Source organism: Copadichromis virginalis, linkage group LG7 (genome assembly GCF_057382275.1).
Source record: "Copadichromis virginalis isolate Kocher_CV1m ecotype Utaka linkage group LG7, C_Virginalis_male_GT1.1, whole genome shotgun sequence".
Classification (NCBI taxonomy): domain Eukaryota; kingdom Metazoa; phylum Chordata; class Actinopteri; order Cichliformes; family Cichlidae; genus Copadichromis; species Copadichromis virginalis.
The window spans coordinates 12,428,907-12,452,861 of record NC_140624.1 but is presented as its reverse complement, the minus strand read 5'-3'; the positions used below and the strand labels follow the sequence as shown (position 1 = coordinate 12,452,861).

The window sequence follows — 23,955 nt, the reverse complement described above, 5'->3', positions numbered from 1 at the left end:
ACATTTTACATCAAATGAAAACTTTGGTTGTAAGATTCAGATAATTATTTATTAAAAGCGAGACATTTTAAATAAGAATAAGAAAGAAAAGTATTTCTTTGTGCCCCCCTTTCCCTGTTAATGCCCTACCTGCCCCCCCCTGGCAAAACTTTGCTAGATCCACACCTGCACAGTTACCAGCTGTCAGCTACATAGAAAAGGATCCTGGTGTTATTTGTCTCTCAGAAACAGTTCATAACTTCCCTTCAACTCATTCATGTCACCTAAAAGGTAAACCTGTTTCTCCATCACCTGTTCAGCTCTGATGATTCAGTAAGCTCATCTCCTGGTTTCATCTTCATGTTTCCCTCTCACCACATATCCAAACGGATATCATGACCAGCAGCTTTACAGCTGTGGCTCCAGCAAACATCAGCTGATACTAGAAAGTAATATTAAATAAATTACAACAGCTGATAAAGCTTAAACCTGCTGCTGTTGTTTAGCGCGACCTCCGCTGGTTTCCTCTTCCTGGCGCAGAGAGAAAAGCCGATCAGCTGATCATTGATCAGTTTCATGATTGAATTAGCAACTTTCTAGCTGAAGTCGTACGTGACAAATCACGTTCCTTTTCACCTCAACTTTAAAGTTCGACTCTGGGCTGTAATTGGTCCAGCCCAGAGTCGATCATGACCAACTGGCCAATCCACCACTATTAATTTATACCGTTAAAAAAAAGAAAAGAAATAAAACCCCATCGGCCCATAAAAACGAAAAATCACGAGCGGCCCACCAAGCAAATGCCCGGTATGCCCGATGGCCAGTCCAGCCCTGCTTATCACACTGGGAGCAGTCTAAAGCAGCATCTCTCAGTTCAGGTTGGACACTTTGTGGTGCTTACACTTGTATGTGAAGCTCTGTGAAATAGTCCCCATTGCGTCACTATACCTCATTCATGTTTTATTTTAAATAGAGACACTTCAGTTTATTGAAGGTAAAGTACTCAAGCTCCACTCCTGTGCGTGTCTTTCTCTCTTAAACCCCCAAGAAAACTCAGATTCTGGACCAACTTAATATTTCATTATTCTCCAAACCTGTGGTGGATTTTGTTGCATCATTAAAAATTTGTATGTTCTGTATCACTTTGTGATTTGTCTGTTTTCTGATTTGAACGTAGCAAAGACTCGAGTTTGAGTCTCAAGGACCTTTCAGTTCATTTTATGAATGCTTTCTATGGTATACATGGTCCTCACTTAGGATGATTTATAGTGTACTAACGCTTAATCGCGTGTAGTTATTGTAAAGTGTTACTGCTTAATGTATGTGTTGCAAAGCTTTAACCCCTGAGTTGCCTGCTCTACACCCACTTCACTTCACATTCCTGCCCACTATAGTAACACCTTTGTTGAGTGTGTGGATGATATCTTGGTGGTGGCGCTCATTTCTGGGGGGATGAATCCACCTACAGAGATGAGATGGATCTGCTGGTGTAATAACAACAAATTTCTCCTGAACAATGCAAAGACCAAGGAGCTTATAGGGAGCTTATCGTGGATTTTAGGAAGAAGGCAAATGACATCCTGCCACTCACCATCAACAGGCTCTGTGTAGAGAGGATCTCAGACTAATGCTTACTGGAAGTCATCATCAGGGAGGACCTGACCAAGCAAACTGATGATGTAGTTAGAAAAACCTAAAAGTGTCATGGTCCTGAGTCTGAGGACTCAGTGTTTTGTGTTCCTTATGCTTTTGTTCATTCAGAGTGTGTATTCTGTTGTGATTTTGCCATTTGTTAGGTTTCTGTTCTTTGCCTGCCTTCTCCCACTTCTCTGTGTTCCCTCTGTCTGTCCATGGTGTTATTGTGTCTGCTCATGAGTCTGCCTGTCAAGTTCAGTGTCCGGTCTGGTTCTCTGTGTCTGTTAGTTTCCTGTTTTATTCTGAAAGTTCATGTCTCATGTCAGTGTGTTCAGTTTTACCTCTCCCCTGTCTCGTTAGCCTTATTGCTCCCAGCTGTGTCTCCCTCCTGTGGCCCATTCCCTGATTACTCCCCGTGTATTTAAGCCCTGTGTTTTCCTGTGCTCTCTGTCGCGTCGTCTGTTTAACTCCATGTCAGTCTGCATTATTCTGTTACCTGGTATTCATTCTGCGGCTCTCTGCCATCTCTCTTTGTGCATTTCGCTCCTCCTCCCGTGAGTGTCTGGTTTAAGTTTTGTTCTTTAGTTTTCCCAGTTTAGGTTTGTTTACTCCCCGCTCTGCTCTTCCTGTTTTGTCACTTTATCACCTCTGCAAATAAATTTTCACTCGCACCCCAGTCAGTGCCTGCATCTTGGATCCTTTTCTCAATTCACCACACGACTGCTGTACAGCCGTGACAAAAAGACTCTGCTTTCTAAAGGTTCTCAGAGAGAATAACATCCCTGTGAAGCTGATAGTGTCCTTTAATCGCTGCACGGTATTGAGCATCCTGGCCTACTGTTTCTGTGTATGGTTCTCCAGCTGCAAAACAGCACAGAAGAAAGAGCTCCACGGGGTGATATATGGTTATATAACACCCCCTCAATTGATGAACCACACAGACCAAGTCATCTCAGAAACAGTCAGATCCAATATAACTTTCATGTAAAATGTTACAATGTTACAACACAGTCTCATGTTTACAACCACATTTTACCATTGGGGGCTAGTGCAATATGGAAACAGTTGTGTTTGTTTATAGATGTATTTCATATATATTTTTATCATTCTCGGTCGTTGTGTCCTTGGGCAAGACACCTGTTGCCTGCTGGTGGTGGTCAGAGGGTCCGGTGGCGCCAGTGTTCGGCAGCCTCGCCTCTGTCAGTGCGCCCCAGGGTGGCTGTGGCTACAATGTAGCTTGCCATCACCAGTGTGTGAATGTGTGTGTGAATGGGTGGATGACTGAATGTGTAAAGCGCTTTGGGGTCCTAGAGACTAGTAAAGCGCTATACAAATACAGGCCATTTACCATTTTACCATATATTGTATACATATTTTGTGTTGATTTGTGTTACATGACTTTTAGATAGTGTAACATATGACTGCCATTACCAACGGCTGATAGCTTAATCATTCTTAACCTGGAGTTGTGCTCTGCTCGCCTTTCTTTTAGCCAAATTTTTCAACTAACTTCCTTCAGTTGCTGCTTTTGTCTTTGATTTTGTGAGTCCAGCGAATGATGAACTGAATAACGTTGCTTCATTTTTTTAGGGGTGAAAGTGGAGGCATCAGAGCCTGCACTACTGTTTGAATCAACGTTTAGTCATCCAGTGTGAGTTATTCACAAAGTTTAATCATGACACTGTGCCATAACCAATTAAGGTAATTAGAGTGGTGGACTCGACGACCTGACACAGTTTTAAAAGGTTTTTTTAGCAAAGCTCAGGATTAAACAACCACAGGAGAGCTTCAGTTCACAGAACATGCGAAGACTTCTGTCAGACAGGAGAAGTGGGTTAAACTTTCATGCTAGTGCAATACAGTGCAGGAGAAATTTGTAAAAAAAAAAAAAAAAATTGGATTATTACTTGGAAATGCTGGTGAGGCTGACAGTGGAGGGAGCAACCAGTCATATTTTCCTAGGACATAAAGAGATGGAGGGGAGTGGATGGGCAGGCACGTTTTCAAGTAGGTAAAAACACAATTTCTCTTTTGCAGGAATGGACCTGGACTGGATGTGGATGAGTAGCTGGAAGAGATACTTTTCCAACTCCACGTGAAAGCAAAGAAGAGGAAGAAAGCAAAAAAACCCAGCCTGGTTTCATAACACCCGAATTACTTAATAAGAAGCAGTCTCACCACATTGGTGCTCTGGGTTGTTAGTCTCACTTTTCTCCCACACCCCTTACAATAATAAAATTTTTCACTGGTGGGGTTCTCTTTAATAGATAGGTGGTTCAGATATTGCCAGTTAGTGTCACCTGGTGACCTTTAAAATAAAATCCCAAAGAGTTATAGCAGCTTATTATTATCTTTATTAGTATAACGTTCAAGAAACCAGTTTGAGATTATCTGAACTTAGTGATGTGATGCATTATCCTGCTGGAAGCAGACATAAAAAGATCTGTACACTGTGGTCATAGAGGGATGAACATGGTCAACAGCAGTAGCAGCCTGAAGCACTAGTAGAAGACATGCTTTCATGTTATTTACTCCAAATTCTGACCCTACTGTTTGACAGAAATTAGACTTGCCAGACCAGGGAACATTTTTCAGTCTTCTATAAGGTTTTGAAGTGCCCATGCGAAATGTAGCCTCAGTTTCTTGTCGTCAGCTTACAGGAGTTGCACCTGGCATGGTGTTCTGCAGGTGTAGTCCACCTTTACAAGGTTTGACATATGCTCTTCTGCATACTTCTGTTGTAACAACTGGTTATTAGAGCTTTGCAGTTCATCTTGACCATGTCTTTATGCCTAAATGCACTGAGCTGCTGCTACATGATTTACATAAACAACACACTTGAATGGATGTACTAAATTGAGTACATCAAGCAACTGCAGCAGACACATAAGCGTCCAGCTGTGCACTACTTTTGTTTGTTTTACTGCAATGCGACATTTTGTAAGACTCAATATTGTTTGTATTTTTTATTATTATTAGTGTACTTAAAAAAAACGAATGCATATGATTTTAAAAAAAAAATTAATAAAGACTATATTTTACCATGGGCTGTAAATAAGAAATGGATGTAGCTAGAGTAAGATTAACTGCTGGACTGTGGAAATATGATGTTCCAGCCTGAGGTTTGGAATTTAAAAGCATCTTTTTTTAAGAACCAGACATGATGTCATTTAGATGGGAGAGAGCTGGGGTATAAAGGAAGCAAAACCAGGCTTTAAATAAAATATACTTAATGAAAAAGTCAAAAGTCAAGCCAACCATCTCCTGCTAGGTTTCATATCACTTAGCAGAAAAAATGCCATTGAGGCTGATCTGCCAGAATTAATGACCTTATCATCCGCTCTAGCATAGCATTTTTCCTGCAGGTCACTAATGAGTATTTCACTCTGAATGCCACTTGTCATATTGGCAGTATACAGGTTCAGAAAGCTTGCCTTGCTTTCTGATATTAAAACAGCATAAGACTTAATTTATCAGCATTAACAATGAAAAAAAAAAAAAAGATCACTCATGAATCTTCTGTTGGCCCGGCTGTGCATGTTCCCTGTTTAAATTTGCTCATTGCTTTCCAACCAATTGTTCTACCTGAACTAGAGAAGCTTGTGTTAAGTGCTAAACCGTGTGGTTCTCCGAATGATGTCGTTCCACCCCGTTTTCTGAAAGAGGTGTTTCCTACTGTTGGACCACATATTTTAAACATAATCAATACCAGCCTCTTGTCAGGTCAAGTACCAAGTGAGTTTAAGCATGCAGTTATTCATCCCTTACTTAAGAAGCCAGGCTCAGATATTTCAGCAATGTCAAATTTTAGACCCATCTCTAAACTTCCTTCTCTGAGTAAGATCTTGGAAAAGGTTGTTCACACTCAGCTGATGGATTTTCTAAACAACTCTCATATGTTTGAAGTTTTTCAGTCCGGCTTTAGGCCGTTTCATAGCACAGAGACAGCTCTCATAAAGGTTATGAACGATATTCTGGTAGCGACGGACTGTGGTAAACACGTAGTGCTTATACTACTAGATATGACTGCTGCATTTGACACAGTGGATCACGACCTGCTGATCTCTCGATTGCAGCATTGTGTGGGCATTTCTGGCTTTGCACTCCTGTGGATAAAATCATATCTCTCAAACAGGAGCTTCTGTGTTAAGTTGGGCTCGTCATCGTCCTCTGTGGCCCCTCTGTCATGGGGTGTACCACAGGGATCTATTCTTGGGCCATTACTGTTTTCATTGTATCTCCTGCCACTGGGTGTGATCTTTCGTAAACATAAAGTTTCATTTCATCTATATGCTGATGATTGCCTGCTTTATTTTCCTTTCAGTCATTCTGATAGCTCCCAAATTAGACTCCCGCTTGATTGCCTTAGTGATGTTAAGTCATGGATGGCTCAAATCTTTTTAAATTTTAACGAACGTAAAACGGAAGCAATTCTGTTTGGCCCGAATCGTTCCTCTGATATCCCTGATGTTGACCTTGCTGCTCTGACCCCTCACCTGAAGAGCTCGATTACCAATCTTGGGTTAAAAATCGACTCTGCACTTACCTTTGATGGCCACGTGAATGGGGTGGTGAAATCGTCATTCTATCAACTCAGGCGTCTGTCGAAGGTTAAACCTTTTCTTTCAAGGCGTGACTTGGAGACTGTTATCCACACTTTTATAACCTCACCCTTGGATTATTGTAACTCCCTTTTAATAGGGGTTGGACCGGGCACTCTGACACGCCTGCAACTAGTACAGAATGCTGCAGCGCGGTTGTTATCTGGTAAAAGAAAATTTGAGCACATTACTCTGGTTCTGGCCTCCCTGCACTGGCTTCCAATTGAATTTAGGATTAATTTTAAAGTTCTTTTATTGGTTTTTAAATCTTTAAATGGTCTGGCACCTGCGTATCTGTCTGATTTGCTGAAGCCCTATGTCCCCACTCGTTCGCTCCGGTCAGCTGAGCAGCTGTTGCTCTCAGTCCCCAAATCACAGTTGAAACTGAGAGGAGACCGAGCGTTCTTTATTGTGGCTCCTAAGCTTTGGAATAATCTTCCTCTTCACATTAGGCAATCGACATCAGTGATGGTTTTTAAATCCAGATTGAAAACGCATTTTTATTCACTGGCTTTTGATTCAGTGGTTGACTGACTTGTATTTTATTGTTTTCGCTATGTTTATTATTTCATTTTATTTATTTATCATTTATCGTATTTATTATTCTTATGGTATCTATTATGTTTCTGTTGTTCAGCACTTTGGTCAGCCTTGTGTGTTTTTAAAGTGCTATATAAATAAACGATGATGATGATGAAACATTATGAAGTACAGCTCTGCGTATCCCAATAAAAGGCAGAGCTTTGGGTAGTGCAAAATGCTGGGTATAATCTGATAAAAAAAAAAAAAATTGTTAAAAAGCACTGCTTATCCATGTATCTGCAGGGACTGTCAAGCAACTTTTCCAGGTTAAGCGCTTTAATTATGACCACAATAAAGTCACACAAGAGATTAGCTGATGATGAATGATGAAAATGTGAACTAGTGCAACTTGTTTTAATCTTTAAATGGCTTATGAGCAATTTTTTGCTATTTTGGCAGTGAACACAGAAGAAGAGATCAGCTTATAGTTACGGGAATGTTAAATCTGACTAAATACCCAATTAAACAAAGAGAGACCGTAGCTGGAGCCAAGTCTCATTCACTGCTGCCATTTAATGTTATTTTACATGCGTATTATCTCATTAAAGAAATTCTTGGATTTTCAAAGAAAACTGGCTTGATTCAATCTGTCATCAGTTGATGTTTCCCAGTGTTTCTCAAATTTGTACCTGTGTACGTGCAATATTCTCTGCATAGATGAGAGCAAGTTCATCACTGAGACACACGTGACATCCTGGAGACACCATAACCAAGCTCGCTGCCTGCAACATCATACAGCATGACCAGCCTGCCAGTCGGGCATTGATGATCTGAGAGAGAAATATCTTTGATATCTTTGTGGGGGATAAAAAAAGAGCAACGATCTGTGACCACCTGCAAAATCTTCTGTTGTTGTTTATAGTTAACCTGTTGTTTCCTCTCTGTTGCACCTTTTGTGTCTTTCATTTGCACCAAAGCTGTTGAAATTCCTAACTACACAGATTTATATCATAAGGTTTAACTGACTGTATGAATTCATTCTTAAATCTAAACAGAAGTTAATCAGTAGAAAATGTAAGATTACAACAACTGGATTTGTAGTATTATTATTATTATTTTTAATCAGATGCACTGCATTGCTCTATTTTGATGACAGATGTACATTAAACTGGTGGGAAATCTCTTACTGTTTGTGAATTAACAAAGCAAAAAGCTGAAGTTTTTATTCAATAAATAAACACATAAATACATTCACATTACAACATCTTGCAGAACAGAAGCAGCACCATGCAAACATTTACTAATGACCACTATTTTGAGGGAGCAAAGGTTTATGTGATGTTTGATTTACTGATAACTTTTTAATACAAAGCTTCAAAATCCAGATATTTTCTTTAGCCTCAGTCACAGAAAGCAACACAGATACTAATACTAATGTGAAATATCCAAATGGCTCTCCTCAAAGATGTTTTTTAGAGCCTTCACTCGAGTCAGATTTTGGTGCAGCACATTAAACACAGAACTGATTTTGGACATGCCGTCAGTATCAACAACATGCTGCATAGGCTCACATTTAATACATTTAATTTGTCTGTACTGAGTCACCCTCAGCCAATGTGGCAGTGCTCTTTCAGATCATATAAGAGACTTTCGATGTATTAAGTGTGAGAAACCACAGGATTATTGAACTCAAGGTAAGCTATAATACAACATCAATTATATCGGTGGAACATGAACAGATTTATAACACAAAAAGATTTCATTGAGAGAAACACATTCATTTATGGAATTATTTAAGCCATCATATCTTGCTGATTGACATGTCTGGGTTTGAGACATGCTTCATGATGTTGCTTTCTCTTACCACCTCTGTGCTTGCACTGTGAACATCTGAGGCAATCTGCCTGCGAGAGGACAGCTGACTCATTTGTACAAGGCGAGTGTTATTTTCTAATTCAGTCCGTGCGTTTGAACTTTGACGGCATCTCCTCATACCCTTGTGAAAATGAATGGTAAACAGACCGTAGGTGATGGGATCTAGACAGGCATTGAAAAGGCCAAAAATAAACAGCATATGAGTCAGTGAATGCGAAACTGTCTTTTCCATTTTTTCAGGGAACAACCAATACCACAATCCAAGCAGATAGTACGGGGTCCAGCAGATGATGAATGACGTCACAATGACAATGCTCATTTTAAGAGTTCTCATCCGAGCTTTAGGGATGTTATTGTGGGATCGGCGTAGATGAACATCTCTTGACAGGACTGGAAGAAAAGAAAGCACCACGTCCGTTACTCCATGTCTCCCTGAAAATATACATTCATGTGAAGAAAAGCCTGTTCACAGCACTCTATGCACCCTTACTGCAATCCATAGGAATGATTCACTTGATTAAGTATTCATCAGCAAGTGTAAGCACCTCTGTTAAAGCAAAAAAATTGGTAGAGGTTTTGGACTGGAGCATTTAGATTTCTATTCACATGATGCAAAATCTTCCCAGCGGTGGACATATCATCAAAGTCACCGCAAGGTCGACTGTACAGCAGCTCAAGAGCTACATCTAAAGACTCTACAGGTCTCAGTTAGCATGTTACGTTATGATGAATATGATCCCTTTTGGAAGGACTGCCAAGAAAAAGCCTCTGCTCACTGAGAACAACATGGCAGCACAGCTTAAGCTTGCAATGTGAACAAACCACAAGACTTGGAGCCAAAAGTGGAAATGTTTGGCCATGATTCACAGTGCCACATTTGGAGAAAACAAAACACAATCAGCACAAACACCTCATACCAGCTGTTAGTGGTGGTGGACAGGGGAGGATTTGGGCTGGTTTTGCTGGCACAGCACCTGTGGAACCTTGAAAACATTGAGCCAAACATGCAACAGGACTTTGGGACTCAATTACTAATATTCTCATGGAAATCTACATAAAAAATCTGTTGGAAGGCAAAATTACTGTCGAACTTATGAAACGGGCATATTTTGTTCCCACCACTATGTGTATGTTAGAAGATCAGAATCATTCAGAACCAGCAGCTTTGCGCAATCGCCACTGCTCAGTACCTGTTTCTCTATATAATTAAATATTTTAACCTTGAGGTGAAGCAGAAAAATCAGTCAAGATGTTGTAAGAGAGAAGCCTCAGTCAGTGTTTTGAACCCATTGAGATGGGGTTGGCAGCTTCTGCAGGCAATGCCTAACCGTTGCTATGGGGTTTGGTAGGTGGAAAGCCTACAATTTGGTGATGCAACGATTACGGACTTGATTGGTTGTTGTTTTGGTTATTGCAACAGGTAGAACAATTTGACAAACCACGGGTTTGTATTTATGGGAGGGGGTGTTATGGCCCTATTAGGGCCTCCTCCTGAAGTTGCCTGTGTTGGGCATCTCTCCTGCCTTAGTGCCACCTTTTTCTTTTGTACAGCTGACTCACATCAGCAATTAAAGGTATTTAAGGGCAGAGAAAGGTGAGCTCTGGTGGCAGAGTGTCATGTGAGTGGTTGCAGCTAGTGAGCTGTGTGTTTGCGTGTTTTCAGCTAGTGAGATTGTTTTGTTTTGTGATTGTTTGCTCCTGCTTGGTGGAGATGAGTGTGTTTGTTTGCTAACCCTTTTTTGACTTGCTTTTCAGTTTACTGACCGACGCTTGAGTTTTGTTTTGTTTCTTTAAATGGCTTGTCCGTCTCTTTTAGTTGAGTTATTAATAGAAAGTTATTAATAAAACTCTTTCATTTAACCATTTTGCCAATTTGTCTCCTTTTTCTGATCCGGACACCTTTTGTTACTTTCCCTCATCGCCTGGACCCTTTTAGGGGAACATAACAACCTCTAAGGCATGAAATGAGTAGAAAGTCTGAATGTAGAAAGTTGAATAATAGAGTCTGAGGTGCAAGGAAGAAGCCAGAAGAAGCTTAGTTTTGTGTTTCCATGGAGTGACGAAAATATAAATAAAAAAGCAAGACTGAAACTAAAATAACAGGAGTACTCAATATAATTTCCTCTGAGACATTTACTGTGCCTCAAGCAAAAAAATGTTTGGAATTAAAGTTGGTATGAAAAATACTAACAGAGTACAAGAAAAAGTAGAAAAGGACAAAGTGTAGGACAAGGACCAGTAAGCCTAATCTGTCAGCTCCACATGAGAAACTCACTGCAATGAATAAAATAAATCCTCATTCTCAAGAATCCATTTTCGGTACCAAGAAATTATACTGTAAGTGACGACATATGATAATAATAGAAGCTATTTTAAATGACTAATAAGAACATTTAACATAAGGTGATATAAGAGATAATGGAACAAGTTTGAACTCACAGACGGATTAGGGCCACGACTGCAGTGATGCTGCTGCACAGGTCTGTTGTGGAGATGACAGATCTCCAACATCACCTATGGTCATGAGCTTTGGGTACTAACCGATACAAGCGGCGGAAATAAGCTTTTTTCAAAGGGTGGCTGTGCTTTCCCTTAGCAGCAGTATGTTATTTTCTTTATATACCTTTTTTTTGTAATTCTGAGCATTTTGTGGCTCAAGGAGGTTTTTACAACTGTAAACAATGACCAAAAAAGCATAATAATAATTTTAATTATTATTGTTATTATTAGTAGGCCTATTTAACCATGCTGTCATTTGTTCTTATGCATGGTTGAAGGGATTTCTGAATTTGTTCCTAAAATATGAACAAATTCAGGTATAAAAATACATTTTGGATTTGTGTGTGAAACATTCGTATTCCTCAACCTAAGTGAAATGCTGTGGCGGGACCTTAAGAGAACTTTGTATAAACAAATGCCTACAAAACCTGAATGACCTGAAGTAACATTTCATAAGTAAAGAAGAGTGGGCTAAAGTTCCTCCAAAATAATGTGAGAGAAAATCGTACAGAAAAGTTATTACTTAGGTTACTGCTGCTAAAAAATGACTGAGTAATTCAGGTCTACTTTCTTTTTCACGACTGTTTTTTGAAGCCTTCGAAAAAATAAAAGTAAACACTCACAGTTATTCCGAGCCATGCGGCTGGATATCTCAATGAGGATTCGTGTGTAGCAGAAGATCATGATGGCCAAAGGTAGAAGGAAGAGGCACACAAACGTGAACATGTTGTAAAGGGTCTCCTGCCAGCGCTGGACAAAACTGCCATGGGTGGTGCACTGGGTGAACTTCTCTGGCACCGTGATGGTCACATTGCGAAATATAAACATCTGGATAAAAAGAGACGAGAAAAGTTCTACTGAGCGACGGCACTGCATCCTCGTGATCTATCCTGTAGTCAAGAATGATGTAAGTGGATCATGAATATTTAGTGATCAGTTAATCTAATAAGAAAGTAAAACTGAACACAGTGATATTTTACCATATGCTTGCATAGAATAACACTTAAAGGTGTTTTCTGATCAAATGCTTGGGTCTGAAAATGCTTGGTTAAGGCCTCGTCTTTCATCCTGGGATTGACACTTTGCTGAAGTTAGCAAAGGATACTGGTTTTCTTTAAAACCCTTCAACTGGAAATGCTTTAGAAATTCATGGAGGTGGTCTGGGCATTACAGTCTCTGCCATATACTGTAAAAACATCTGAGAGATAATTGTGAATAAACACAATTTCTTCTTTTTTTTGTCTGTTAAAATCATTTTTGTCTGTTTTACTGTCTTTACAGATCCTCTAATCGATATTGAATCCACAGCCAGCAAGCGAAATGTTCATTCTGACACATTTTAAGGCAGTTGGACCTCGTCAATAATTGTTGTCTGAAAATCTGTGAATAAGAGCAACAAGTGTGAGTACCTGTATAGTATAGCTGTTTATTACATCCCCCACTCAAGCAAAGTATCCCCAGTTCAGTTCTGGGAGAAGCCACAAATCTCTTTGGGCATGTGGTGCCAAAGGCTGCCAAATCAAACATGTGCAGCTTCCCTTTGGGGTGACTCCCTATCAATGACTGGTAATCGAACGTGCTGCTTTTGCTGCTGGGCTGCAGTGCAATTACTTGAGGGCTGCTGTGGCTCAGGTGGTAGAGGGTTATCCACTAATGACAGAAGTCAGTGAGATTTTGATGCCCTCGAACCAAGCTTTTAGAAAAACATGTTGCTGGAAAACACGCTCAAAATTAGGACTTGTTTTCTGAAGAACAAAAACACTTTTCAGCTTCAGAATGTAATATTTGTTGTTGTCCTATATCAACTTAAAAAGAAATATTTGCATTCTGTTTGGAAAGCTTAGTTCCAAATCTGAACTCATAATATGTTGCTGTTTTTACGTTAAAAAATTAAAAAACAATTTTATGTTTCACAATCTGAATGCTTCTAGTTTTCAAATCTGCTTTATTATGTGTTCATGAAGATACACAAATAGACAGTCACAGTGTTTCTAGGGAAAGTCAAACCTCGGGGCTCAAGCATTTAGTTTGGATTTGAAGTGTCTGTGGGAAGAGAAAAGAAACAAACAGCAGCAGAATTGCTCCTGCAATTTTGCTAAAACATAAACTGGAGTTTGTTGGCGGCTCTCACATAAATGAGAAACGTGTTGTAAATTGGTAAATGCATGCATTTTCTTCCCAGGTATGAATAGGCACGTGTGAGCAAGACACTTTTGTTATTAAAAATCGTACCATGAATGAGCCCAATCGAATTTATACACTTTTCATGGAAAAGTGTATAAAGTCATGTTTCTGTTGAATGTTTATCAGTGTGGGACCCCAGTAAGATTCTCACCTGTACTAGAAGAGCTACCATCTGGCTCCCTTCCACACTTTCACTTCCAGTTTGGCTCTCAAAGGCTACGTGGAAGAACCTCCCCGCTCCTCACCCAACATTTATACTGGTGAGAGAGCTCCTGACATTTTTCAGAGCAAAAGTGGAGCAGGGTATTAATTAGAGAATGTGCTCATAATATAACAGTATGAGGCTGAAGGCGATGTCATTGCTATTGATGTTTTAAAGCGACGTAGACATCGCTTCAACAAATTGGTAAGGGGAGAAATAAAATGCCGTTGGCAGAATTTCAGTGGAACATCCAGTAAAAACGTTTAACCAGCAGTCTCTCTGGTTTTCAAGCTTAAATTGCTGAATGAAGTGCAACCTTATCTGTAATACAGTATATGCATATAACAAACTGTCCTTTTATATCACCTCCTAGCATTGGGATATATGTACAGTATATTAGTTTACATGCTGACTTTCAGTATGAGGCATTGGGAGATTTGTTAGTGTGACCTTACCCAGCAGAGAAATGATCATTTCACCTCTGGTAACTAAAGATCACACTGCTCTTTTGATACAAAGCTGGGGAAAAAAAGTGAAGATATGCACACCCTGCATACCATCTATAAATTTTAGTATAATTCATGCATCCATAAAGTATTCTGGGTTTAATCTTGTTCTGATTGTTTTCTGATGAAATCGTGGGACTCGAGCATGCACGACTGCATTAACATTTGCTGTTCTCTTTTGATCTGTGAAGAGTTCGAAATAATCAAGAGAGGGTTTTTTTTTCCTTTTTTCTTGGTTTTCAGCGGAAGAGGTTTTGAGAGGTCATGGACTTTGGTTACTCGGTGTTGTGCATTATGTGTACAGCGAACAAATTTGAGGGAAGAAAACTGAGAGCTTTAAGTTATTCGCTAATATATATTCTGTGTAATAAGTCACTGAAAAAAATGCATTGCACTTGCAACATAAATATCTTTGTGTGTAACATACACTCACCAGCCAGTTTGTTAAGGTATACCTTGCTAGTACTGGGTTGGACTGCCCTTTTTGCCTTCAGAACTGCCATAATGCATAATAAGATGCTGGAAACATTCCTCAGAGATTCTGGTCCATACTGACATGATAGCATCACGCAGTTACTGCAGCTATGTCGATATGAATCTCCAATTTCACAACATTCCAAAGGCGCTCTATTAGATTCAGGTCTGGTAACTTTGGCCATTTGAAAACAGTGAACACGTTTTTATGTTCAAGAAAGCAATTTGAAATGATTTGAGCTTCATGACATTGTGTTTTATCCTTCTGGAAATAGTCACTGGAAAATGGGTACACTGCGATCATAAAGGGATGGGCATGGTCAGTAAAGAAAATCAAGCAGGGCTGAAAGTGTGCCAATAAGAAGAAGATATCTCCCACACTATTACACCACCACCAGGACTCTAAACTATTGATACAGTACAAGACAAGAAGGATCCGTGGTTTCATGCTGGGGTGGAAATTGAGACTCATCTGACCAGGCAAAGTTTTTAGAATCTGGTCCATCTAACTATCTAATCGTCAATATTTGTCCTGCCCACATATGTAGATCTCTAATTGGAGCACAACATTTGTAAAGTCTGATTACAACAGATTTACAATAAACAGCATATATGGACAAATTTGCATTTTATGGCTGAAAAAGTCCACCTAAGAAACAGAGAGAGGAATGACAATGTCTGGCAGTGAAGCGAGGACAAGACAACAGAATATATAGGAATATGCAGAAGAGTGCAGAGGATTGATGTGGCGTTCCTGCTGGATCTTCCTGTTACAATGCAAGAGAAAGCATTAGAGGGGAGGTTAATAAGAATCTGTGGCCCAAAGGAGCCACAAGATAGCCAGTGATTCACAGCACAGTACCTCTGTCCTTAGAAGACTCATGTTTACCTCCTGCGGTATCTGATTTTTGATGCTGCTAGTTTACATGTTTTGTTCTGAGCAGTTTTAAATGTTTTTTTTGTTTTGTTTTTGCTGTTGTAACTGTAGTTTCCTCCATTGTATGATCCTTGAAGGACACATTTCCCCTAAGAACTTTAAGTGGTCTTTTTTTCTTTTTTTAAGTAGAATGTAAAATCTTGTCCTTTTGAAATGGACATCTCATTCAGTTGGCTACAAAAAAGCATTGAGATGTTTAAAAGAAATTATTCTGGTATAATAAGCGTTCAGGATTGTCTGTCATTCTGACAAAAATCTTTATTTGTATTTTACCACTTGAGTTTAAACAGTGGCAGAAGAATTTGTAATTTTGGTAGAAATGATTTATTCTTTGACACAAAAGTTTCAAGTGTGTTACAACCTTTTAGCATTTTGTTTTATATGAGCTGTTTTAAGAAACTTATATTCAATTAATGTATGTTTCAAGTAAGATTTATAGATAGAAAAAAAAACGTAAACAAAAGAAGCAACACAAAAAGGGAAAGAAATATTACAAAAAGGGAAGCACAGAAACAATATTAAACAGTTACTTCTATTTTTAATGTGGGGGACTTGCTAGGACATCCTATTAAATTATTTTATGCTGCATTGCGTTTTTTCATAATTTTAAGAAAATCAGGACACACATGCTGATTTGATTCCCAAACTCATGAAATATTCCTTAAAGACATATATAAGTCTAAAATTAGTCTCCAGGGCACAGTAATGATCAAAGCTAAAAAGTGAGCTGATAACACTGTAATAAACGTAATATTTTACATATACAACTTGCAAATAATTTTCCTGCAGTATATAATGTGTTACAGTGTGTCAAACTCTCCGCCTAAAGATGGGTTTCTTATGCATATTCCTGCTTTATAAAATTACACCTGTGTGTAACATTAAAGATAAATACCCCGGAGTACCTGAAAATCAGCCCAATCAGACATTATTGAAAGTGGCCAATGACCACAGGGGTATGTGAAAATGGGAAAACCTCAGTCCATCCATGCACCCATCCTTTTATATAACTACTTATTCAGCAGTTGTGTGTGGCTGTTGTCTGTGCCAGCAGGGCAAAAAGCATGGTACACCCTGGACAGGCTGTCAGCAAAAAATCCTGTGTGGCCAGTGAATTTCTTAATCTGGTTTTTGCTCCTATAGCCATAGACTTTATAAAAGAAGAATGTAGTCACCATTTGATTTGGTCATTTGGTCAGTAGGATCCCAATTTGAAGCTTCAAACTGAGTGTGTTCAATATCACCATTTTGGTGTTTTGTAGGGGTGCAACAATACACAAAATTCTCGGTTCGGTTCGATACTTTGGTGTCACGGTTCGATATTTTTTCGATACAAAAAAAATGTTCATGCTTTTTTAATTTGTCATTTATTAAAATTACAAATATATATTTTAACTCAAAAGTACAGTTTTTAAATTTAATGTTGCTAAAACAACAAAGGGATAAAATAATAAATCTATCTGATCGAGAAATCACTCATCTTTGGAAAAGACAGTTTATTACAGAGAAATGGATCTTTCCGTTTTCGAGTTTTGGATATGATTTTGGAGTATATCTTCGCAGTAGCGATTGACCGTAAAGTAAAGCTACCGGAAATGTACAACCCCACATCCAGTCTCAAACCAGGAAGTTATTATTTTCTCGTGCACGGGGTCAATTCTCAGCAGCATATTAAACATATCAGGTCCCCATAAGGAGAATCATGCTGGGAAAAGGGGGGAGGGGCGGTAGTTACACTCACAGTAGCACAGGAACAGAGCAGGAGGGAGAGAGAGAGAGAAAGAGAGCCAGGGACAACAAGGTCACATTAGAAAGGTATAGTAATCATCCACAACTATTTTCAGTTGCAGATGATAAAGGGTTCAGAAGTTTATTCATGCAGGTCCGTATGACAGAGAATATGCATCTTCTTTATGTTTTCATATTATAATTTATATTTAATTGTGTTGTGGTTTGCAGTGTTTTGTGTTGTTTCGCTTTAAATTTGTAAAAGGAAAAAGCTGAAAATCTAAATAGTTAAAAGTTGAAATGTGAATAGTTGATTTTTCTATTATATGATTTATTTATTACATTTTATGTGGAGTGAATAAATAAAAGTATATTTACGGTGGCCCCTACAGACAAAGCACATACAAACTTCAAATCATGTACAAACCCTGAAGCACGTACAAACTCCAAAACATGTACAAGCTCCAAAACACGTAAAAACTCAGAAGCACATAAAAACTCAAAACACGTACAAAAGACAACACAAGTGCTCCAGGATGCTAGGGGCAGTGTTGAGCTTTTGTTACCTAGTGGCTACACAAGCCAGCAAGTACCAACGACCGGATTTGGTGTGTGGTAATAACAGGTAAATGAACTTTTTTTTTAATTTATTATTTGACTATATATGACTGCTTGTGTATAAATACACAATATAAATTGTGTAATTTAAGTGATCTAGGTAGCTCTGTTTTGGAAGTTCAGTTCATGCTAGAAATGTGTTTTGGAGTTTGTATGTGCTTTTTGGAGTTTGTATGTGTTTTGTCTCTAGGGGCCACCGCATATATTTATATATAAACATATATAAATAAAACCACTTTTTTTTTTACATTAGTAATTCCTTTTGTGCATAATTTTATATTATTGTTAATAATTAATTAATTAAAGCAACAAAACAACCTGAAGAGCTGGTTCGGAGCCGAAAGAGCCGGCTCTTTTTAGTGATTCGAGCCGAAAGATCCGGTTCTCTAAAAAGAGCTGGAAATCCCATCACTAGTGTCAACACGTTAACTTGCAAACTGCGCTAACGCACTAGTTCCCACCCATGTAATTGAGCATTGCGTGGCACATCCGACATACTGTTTTACTTTTGTCCATGAGGGGCTTACCTTCAGGGTCATACTTCACATGAAGACCAAAATAGTCCCAAAGGCCAGATCTGAATGAGGGTGGGGGAGGTTCAATTTGCCATGTTGCAACAAGCTTAGCTTCTGTCTTGCTAGCTTGTGCTACGCTCAGTGGAACTGCGCTCGACAGTGCAGCCTAGGCGGAGTAGTCGAACGCAGATCCACTGAGCTCTCAACACAGACAGCATCATCAGAAGGAAAGTTGATCAAATAAATTAAAAATGTTGTATTGTTCATACATATGCATACCGAACCAAAGCACTGTATCGAACGGTTCAATATCGATACGAGTATTGTTGCACCCCTAGTGTTTTGATATCAGATGTGAACAGAGAGAATCCTCTTTCCTGACACTTAGAATCTCGATAATTTACAAATGTACAAAAATGACTTTATTCTTTATTCAGTATGACCTGTGGCCTGCAGCTGACACCATAAAATCATCTGAAAAGTGTTTACTGAGGTCAAAGAGTAAAGGGGGCCACGAGAAAGAACAGCATCCACTTTTGACCTGAAACTGAACTTCAAGTAGGTCCCATGTGTGAGCACCTCTGCCACACTGGTTTGTGATAAGCACACTGAAAAGTGTGCAAATTGCATCCAATTTAGTCACATGAACACTGTGTATAACAAGTTATGTTGTGAATTCTTAAGTTCCTGCAGGCAACCTGATGAAGGTCCCCAGCCTCCTTTGTTATGCGCTAACTGAAGGGTAAGGGCATGGGGGGGGGGGGGGGGCTTCATCAGTCTCACAAAGTTACCAGTCTGGCCTGCTGGACAGCATTGGAAAATGTGAGCTGTTTTTACATATTAAAAAAAAATCATAAAACACATTGAATTTTATAGCTTTTCCGAATGATAAAGACCTGCACCATAGCCCTTCACACTACACCAAAGTAAATAACTAAGAGATAAACAATTTGTTTCTGAAAAAAGGGACAATTTCTGTCAATTAACAAAAAAATTCTGTTTTAAACTTAAAGGTCAGTCTGGCCAATGAGCAACTAGAGCTTTTTCCACATAGAAAAACTGAGATTTATTATTAAACTTCTTTTTCTCATACTAAAATATATGAGAGATCAAATGTGGAATATATTTTTTTAATCATTTATTTAGTTTATTTAGTCTAGAAATTAATGAAATTTATATTGAAACTCAAAAGTGTTTTCATGCGCTTGTATTTAGTTTACCCACGTGGTATTTTCAAATTTTACGATCAAAACTTGAATTTTGGGTTTAAATAAAATGTAAATAAAAATTAATTCACTTTTTTTCCTCATTAAATTGCAAACTCACAGGGTAGCAACACCATGTCCTCTTTTACCTGAGGGAGTGAAAGGATGACACTCATGGTCCAGGCCACAGCCAACATGACTTTGCTCTTCCTTTTGGCCTCACTGATTCCCAGCGGATTGAGGATGGCGGACTGTCTATCCAAACTAATGACCACTGTCACAAAAGCGCAGGAATACATCGCCACCAGCTTCATGAACATCAGCAGCCTGCAGGCGACGTCCCCCGCCTGCCACTGCACCGTGATGTTCCACACCGCGTCCACCGGCATCACGATGAAAGTCACCAGCAGGTCTGCCACCGTGAGGTTCATGATGAGGATCCGGACGTGTGACTTGCGCCTGCCGCCGCTGCTGGCAGCCCACAGCACGGCCAAGTTGCACACAGCCGACACCGCGCACAGAGCGAAGGTGATGATGACTCTGACTTTGGCTGCTGTGGAGAAAGTGGGAAGCTCGAGCGCGTCTCCATCTGCACTCTTATTGCACGCTGAGGTGGGTCCCTGACAGCTGCCATTAACTGTTTGATCCGTCAGCTGGTGGTACATAGCCTGACGGAGATCGGACTGACTGGACCCAAAAACAAGATTAAAAGAGAAGAAAAGAAAAGTTAGAATGTGTATCTCTTCTCCTCCAACATCTCCAGCGCGGAACTGCAAGTCTGAAAGGGGAAAATAAAATAAAAAATCTTCATTCAACCTGATAATAAATGCAAAAGGTGTTGTGCCTTAGGCACATGTGGCATTTTCTACCGAAGAATGTATGTCCAGCTTTAATTATATTGCCGAATTGCCTGCTGTGCGCAAACTATCAATAAAAAAATGGAAAGAATACACACAAAGAATGCAGAGGATATAGAAGAACATACAAAATAATTCAAAAAGAGGTAAAGAAAATGCAAAAGAAATAACAAATAAAATAACCGAGATGTAAACATTTCCTAAACTTCTAGTCTCATCCTTTAATTTCTCGCTGTTTCATACCTTCCCATCTTCCTGACGTTATTCCAAAGATAAAGAAAGTCAGGGGGGAATAAATCGGAATTAAACCAATTTATGACCCAGAAATAAACGACTTACCCGCCGTTACCAGTGATCGCTAAAAGAGAGCGTGTTACTGCAGTCACTGCAGCTGTTGCTTCAGACCGCTTCATTCGTCCGCTGTGCAAAATGACAACCAACGCCGTCACTCGGGTTAACCATTCACGAACCGGTGCCGCTCCTAATGTTAGATCTGGAGGAAGACAGACGAATTATTCGGCAAGCTGTGAGGGGGGCGGGGGGATGCTGCTGAGGAGAGTAAGCCTCCTTTACCCAGCTTTATTTTCACTGGAGAAACTTCATCATAACATGGATTTAATAATAATAATAGATACTTTATTGATCCCCATGGGGAAATTACTTGTTTTTCTCTGCATTTGACCCATTCACTCAGTGAAGCAGTGGGCAGCCCACTAAGCAGGCGCCCGGGGAGCAGTGTGTAGGGACGGTACCTTGCTCAGGGGTACCTCAGGGTAGCCGTTAAGTGGATTCGAACCGCCGACCTTCCGATCATGGGGCGACCACTTTCCCTACTGAGCTATCCCTGATGTTTGCTTGGAGCTGCAGAGAAGCATTTTACTTCCCATCAAACTGGGACCATAACAAATACCTTTACTGGTGTTTGAATTCGGTGAAATTTTAAAGCTCTTTCATTTTTGAAGTTTGACGTTTTCTTTGTTGCTGCTAAATTGGAGGGGAAGGCAGTTTTGTTAAATTAAAACAGGCAAACATCCTCCTTTAATCCTCCTGTTACTTTGCGGGTCAGATTGACCCAGAACAGAAGAGATGTCACATGTCATCTGCATCACTACAGAAAACGAAAAAGATCAAAATTATAAAAGAAAATTGTAAAATAATCAATGCCAGTGTTTCTGACACTTTTGGATGAGTAAACATGCCCGAGTCAAATTGACCGGGGAACATAAGTGTTCCTGGAAACCAACATACAACAGGAGGGCTAAGTACTGATGGAAGATAGAACTTGTTACTTTCTGATTATTGTAAATTACATTTCACCTCATCACAATACTATTTTCAAGTGATAATCCTTCCATTTGCGCAACATCTCTAAAATTAGAAATATCCTGTCTCAGAGTGACGCTGAAAAACTAGTTCATGCATTTATTGCTTCCAGGCTGGACGACTGCAATTCATTATTATCAGGATGTCCAAGAAACTCACTGAAAAGCCTTCAGCTAATCCAAAATGCTGCAGCAAGAGTGCTGACAGGGACTAGAAAGAGAGAGCATATTTCTCCTGTTTTGGCTTCCCTTCATTGGCTTCCTGTCAAATCCAGAATTGAATTCAAAATCCTGCTCCTCACATACAAAGTCTTAAATAATCAGGCCCCATCATATCTTAATGACCTTGTAGTACCATATCACCCTATTAGAGCACTTCGCTCTCGCTCTGCAGGCCTACTTGTTGTTCCTAGAGTATTTAAAAGTAGAATGGGAGGGAGAGCCTTCAGTTTTCAGGCCCCTCTTCTGTGGAACCAGCTTCCAGTTTGGATTCGGGAGACAGACACTATCTCTACTTTCAAGATTAGGCTTAAAACTTTCCTTTTTGCTAAAACATATAGTTAGGGCTGGACCAGGTGACCCTGAATCCTCCCTTAGTTATGCTGCAATAGACGTAGGCTGCCGGGGGATTCCCATGATGCCTTGAGTTTTTCCTTTCCAGTCACCTTTCTCACTCACTATGTATTAACAGACCTCTCTGCATTGAATCATATCTGTTATTAACCTCTGTCTCTCTTTTATCCTGTCTTCCTTCTCTCACCCCAACCGGTTGCAGCAGATGGCCCCGCCCCTCCCTGAGCCTGGTTCTGCTGGAGGTTTTTTCCTGTTAAAAGGGAGTTTTTCCTTCCCACTGTCGCCAAAGTGCTTGCTCATAGGGGGTCATATGATTGTTGGGTTTTTCTCTGTATCTATGAAGCGCCTTGAGGCGACGTTTGTTGTGATTTGGCGCTATATAAATAAAATTGAATTGAATTGAATTGAAGTGTCAGTATCAAATGTACGAACTTATATATTTGCAGCTGTAACCGTGACCCTGCTGCTTGGGCCGGGCCTCCTGTGTGTGTTTTTCTTCTTCTGTCTGTTTGTGTTGTCTTGCAGGCTTCCTCTGCCTGGAGTTTATCATTGCAACTGACAGCACTAGATCAGTCTCCCGGGAACATTTACATTTACTGTCTTTGTAGTCCCTGCACCATGCTTTTGCTATCTCTCTCTCTATCTCTCTATCTCTCTATCTATCTCTCTATCTATCTATCTATCCTGTCTTAAATTCTTGTTAATAATGCACTTTCTGTGTTAATTATGCACATATCACAATGTTAGGGCAGCTCATCTGTTATTGAGAGGAGTTTTGCTCCCTTACAGTTCTCACCGTGGCTTCAGGGAGGACGAAAACTGAAGTGTGGTCTTGGCTCTCTGTTTATACACAGACCTTTTACAGTTTTTCTCAGTCGCTTTGGTGCGTTTCTCAGATCAGAATTGAAATTCTCATAACTATTAGTTCAACCTCCACAACACTCAGTCATTTGTGCACATCATAGTAGCAATTTCTCCTCTCTCTGAACAAACTGCAAATGATTTTGGACATGAATCAGTTGCTTCCATACATTTCCCTGCTGCTTTCTGACATTTCCATTTGCTTATGTCATGTCAGTCAAAAGTAATCATACCTATGGATGCTGAACAGTCATTCCCAATAAAACTAATAGTCATACATCCATTGCTTAAGTCATCACACACAAAATTGTTGAACTAGTTATCACATGCCAAATATTGGCCATCTGTCAAGCAAATCCTATACCTTTCTGTATCATTTTTCCTGGAAATGTCTCCGAAATTGAACAATTGATCTCAGGTGAATTACAGCTGTCACTCATGAGGAGGCTCTACCAAATTGGTGATTTTATGTTTACATGTATTCTACAGTGAACAAGTGACTGTAGCATATTTTTCTTTTGCACAATTCTGTAGGATTACAAACACTTCTACACAATGGAAATGTGAAACGTACGTATTCAGTGTCTCAGTTACTCCCAAGACTCCCATAACATCTACAGTGACTTTACTGCACATTTCAGATGGCTGTACAGGTAGGCCATAGTGCTGTCGTCAGCATTTTCAGGTGTCACCAATTGTTTTTGCAATGGGAAACACTGAAATTATAAACTGTCATAGTGGAAACATGACAATGCCATTTGACTATCTTGTTCATAAAGATGGTGTCAAGACTTTTCATTTTGATGGCACTGACAGTTTCATTGACATGGATACTTGCTTTTGAGGTATGGATAATCAATTC

General features: G+C 39.6%; 1 protein-coding gene across 1 annotated transcript; it reads right to left on the bottom strand.

The window, feature by feature from the left end:
• Positions 1 to 7,932: 7,932 nt before the first annotated feature.
• gnrhr4 (gonadotropin releasing hormone receptor 4) lies at positions 7,933 to 20,733 on the bottom strand. The gene is made up of 4 exons (XM_085461772.1): positions 20,677 to 20,733; positions 19,630 to 20,167; positions 11,735 to 11,939; positions 7,933 to 9,002 (listed from the first exon to the last, which is right to left on the bottom strand). The coding sequence occupies exons 2-4, from the start codon at positions 20,143 to 20,145 to the stop codon at positions 8,539 to 8,541; spliced, it is 1,185 nt and encodes a 394-aa protein (XP_085317898.1). The 5' UTR covers positions 20,146 to 20,167; positions 20,677 to 20,733; the 3' UTR covers positions 7,933 to 8,538.
• Between the last annotated feature and the right edge of the window lie 3,222 nt (positions 20,734 to 23,955).

What these genes read in the sequence shown, in the direction of transcription:
- gnrhr4 (XM_085461772.1), bottom strand. Translation starts at nt 20,145, where the DNA reads ATGTACCACCAGCTGACGGATCAAACAGTTAATGGCAGCTGTCAGGGA. An exon ending in TCATCCTTTCACTCCCTCAG is followed by an intron (nt 11,940 to 19,629) that starts GTAAAAGAGGAC and finishes CTTTTTATCCAG; the next exon opens with ATGTTTATATTTCGCAATGT. An exon ending in CCGCATGGCTCGGAATAACT is followed by an intron (nt 9,003 to 11,734) that starts GTGAGTGTTTAC and finishes CTTTTCTTCCAG; the next exon opens with TCCTGTCAAGAGATGTTCAT.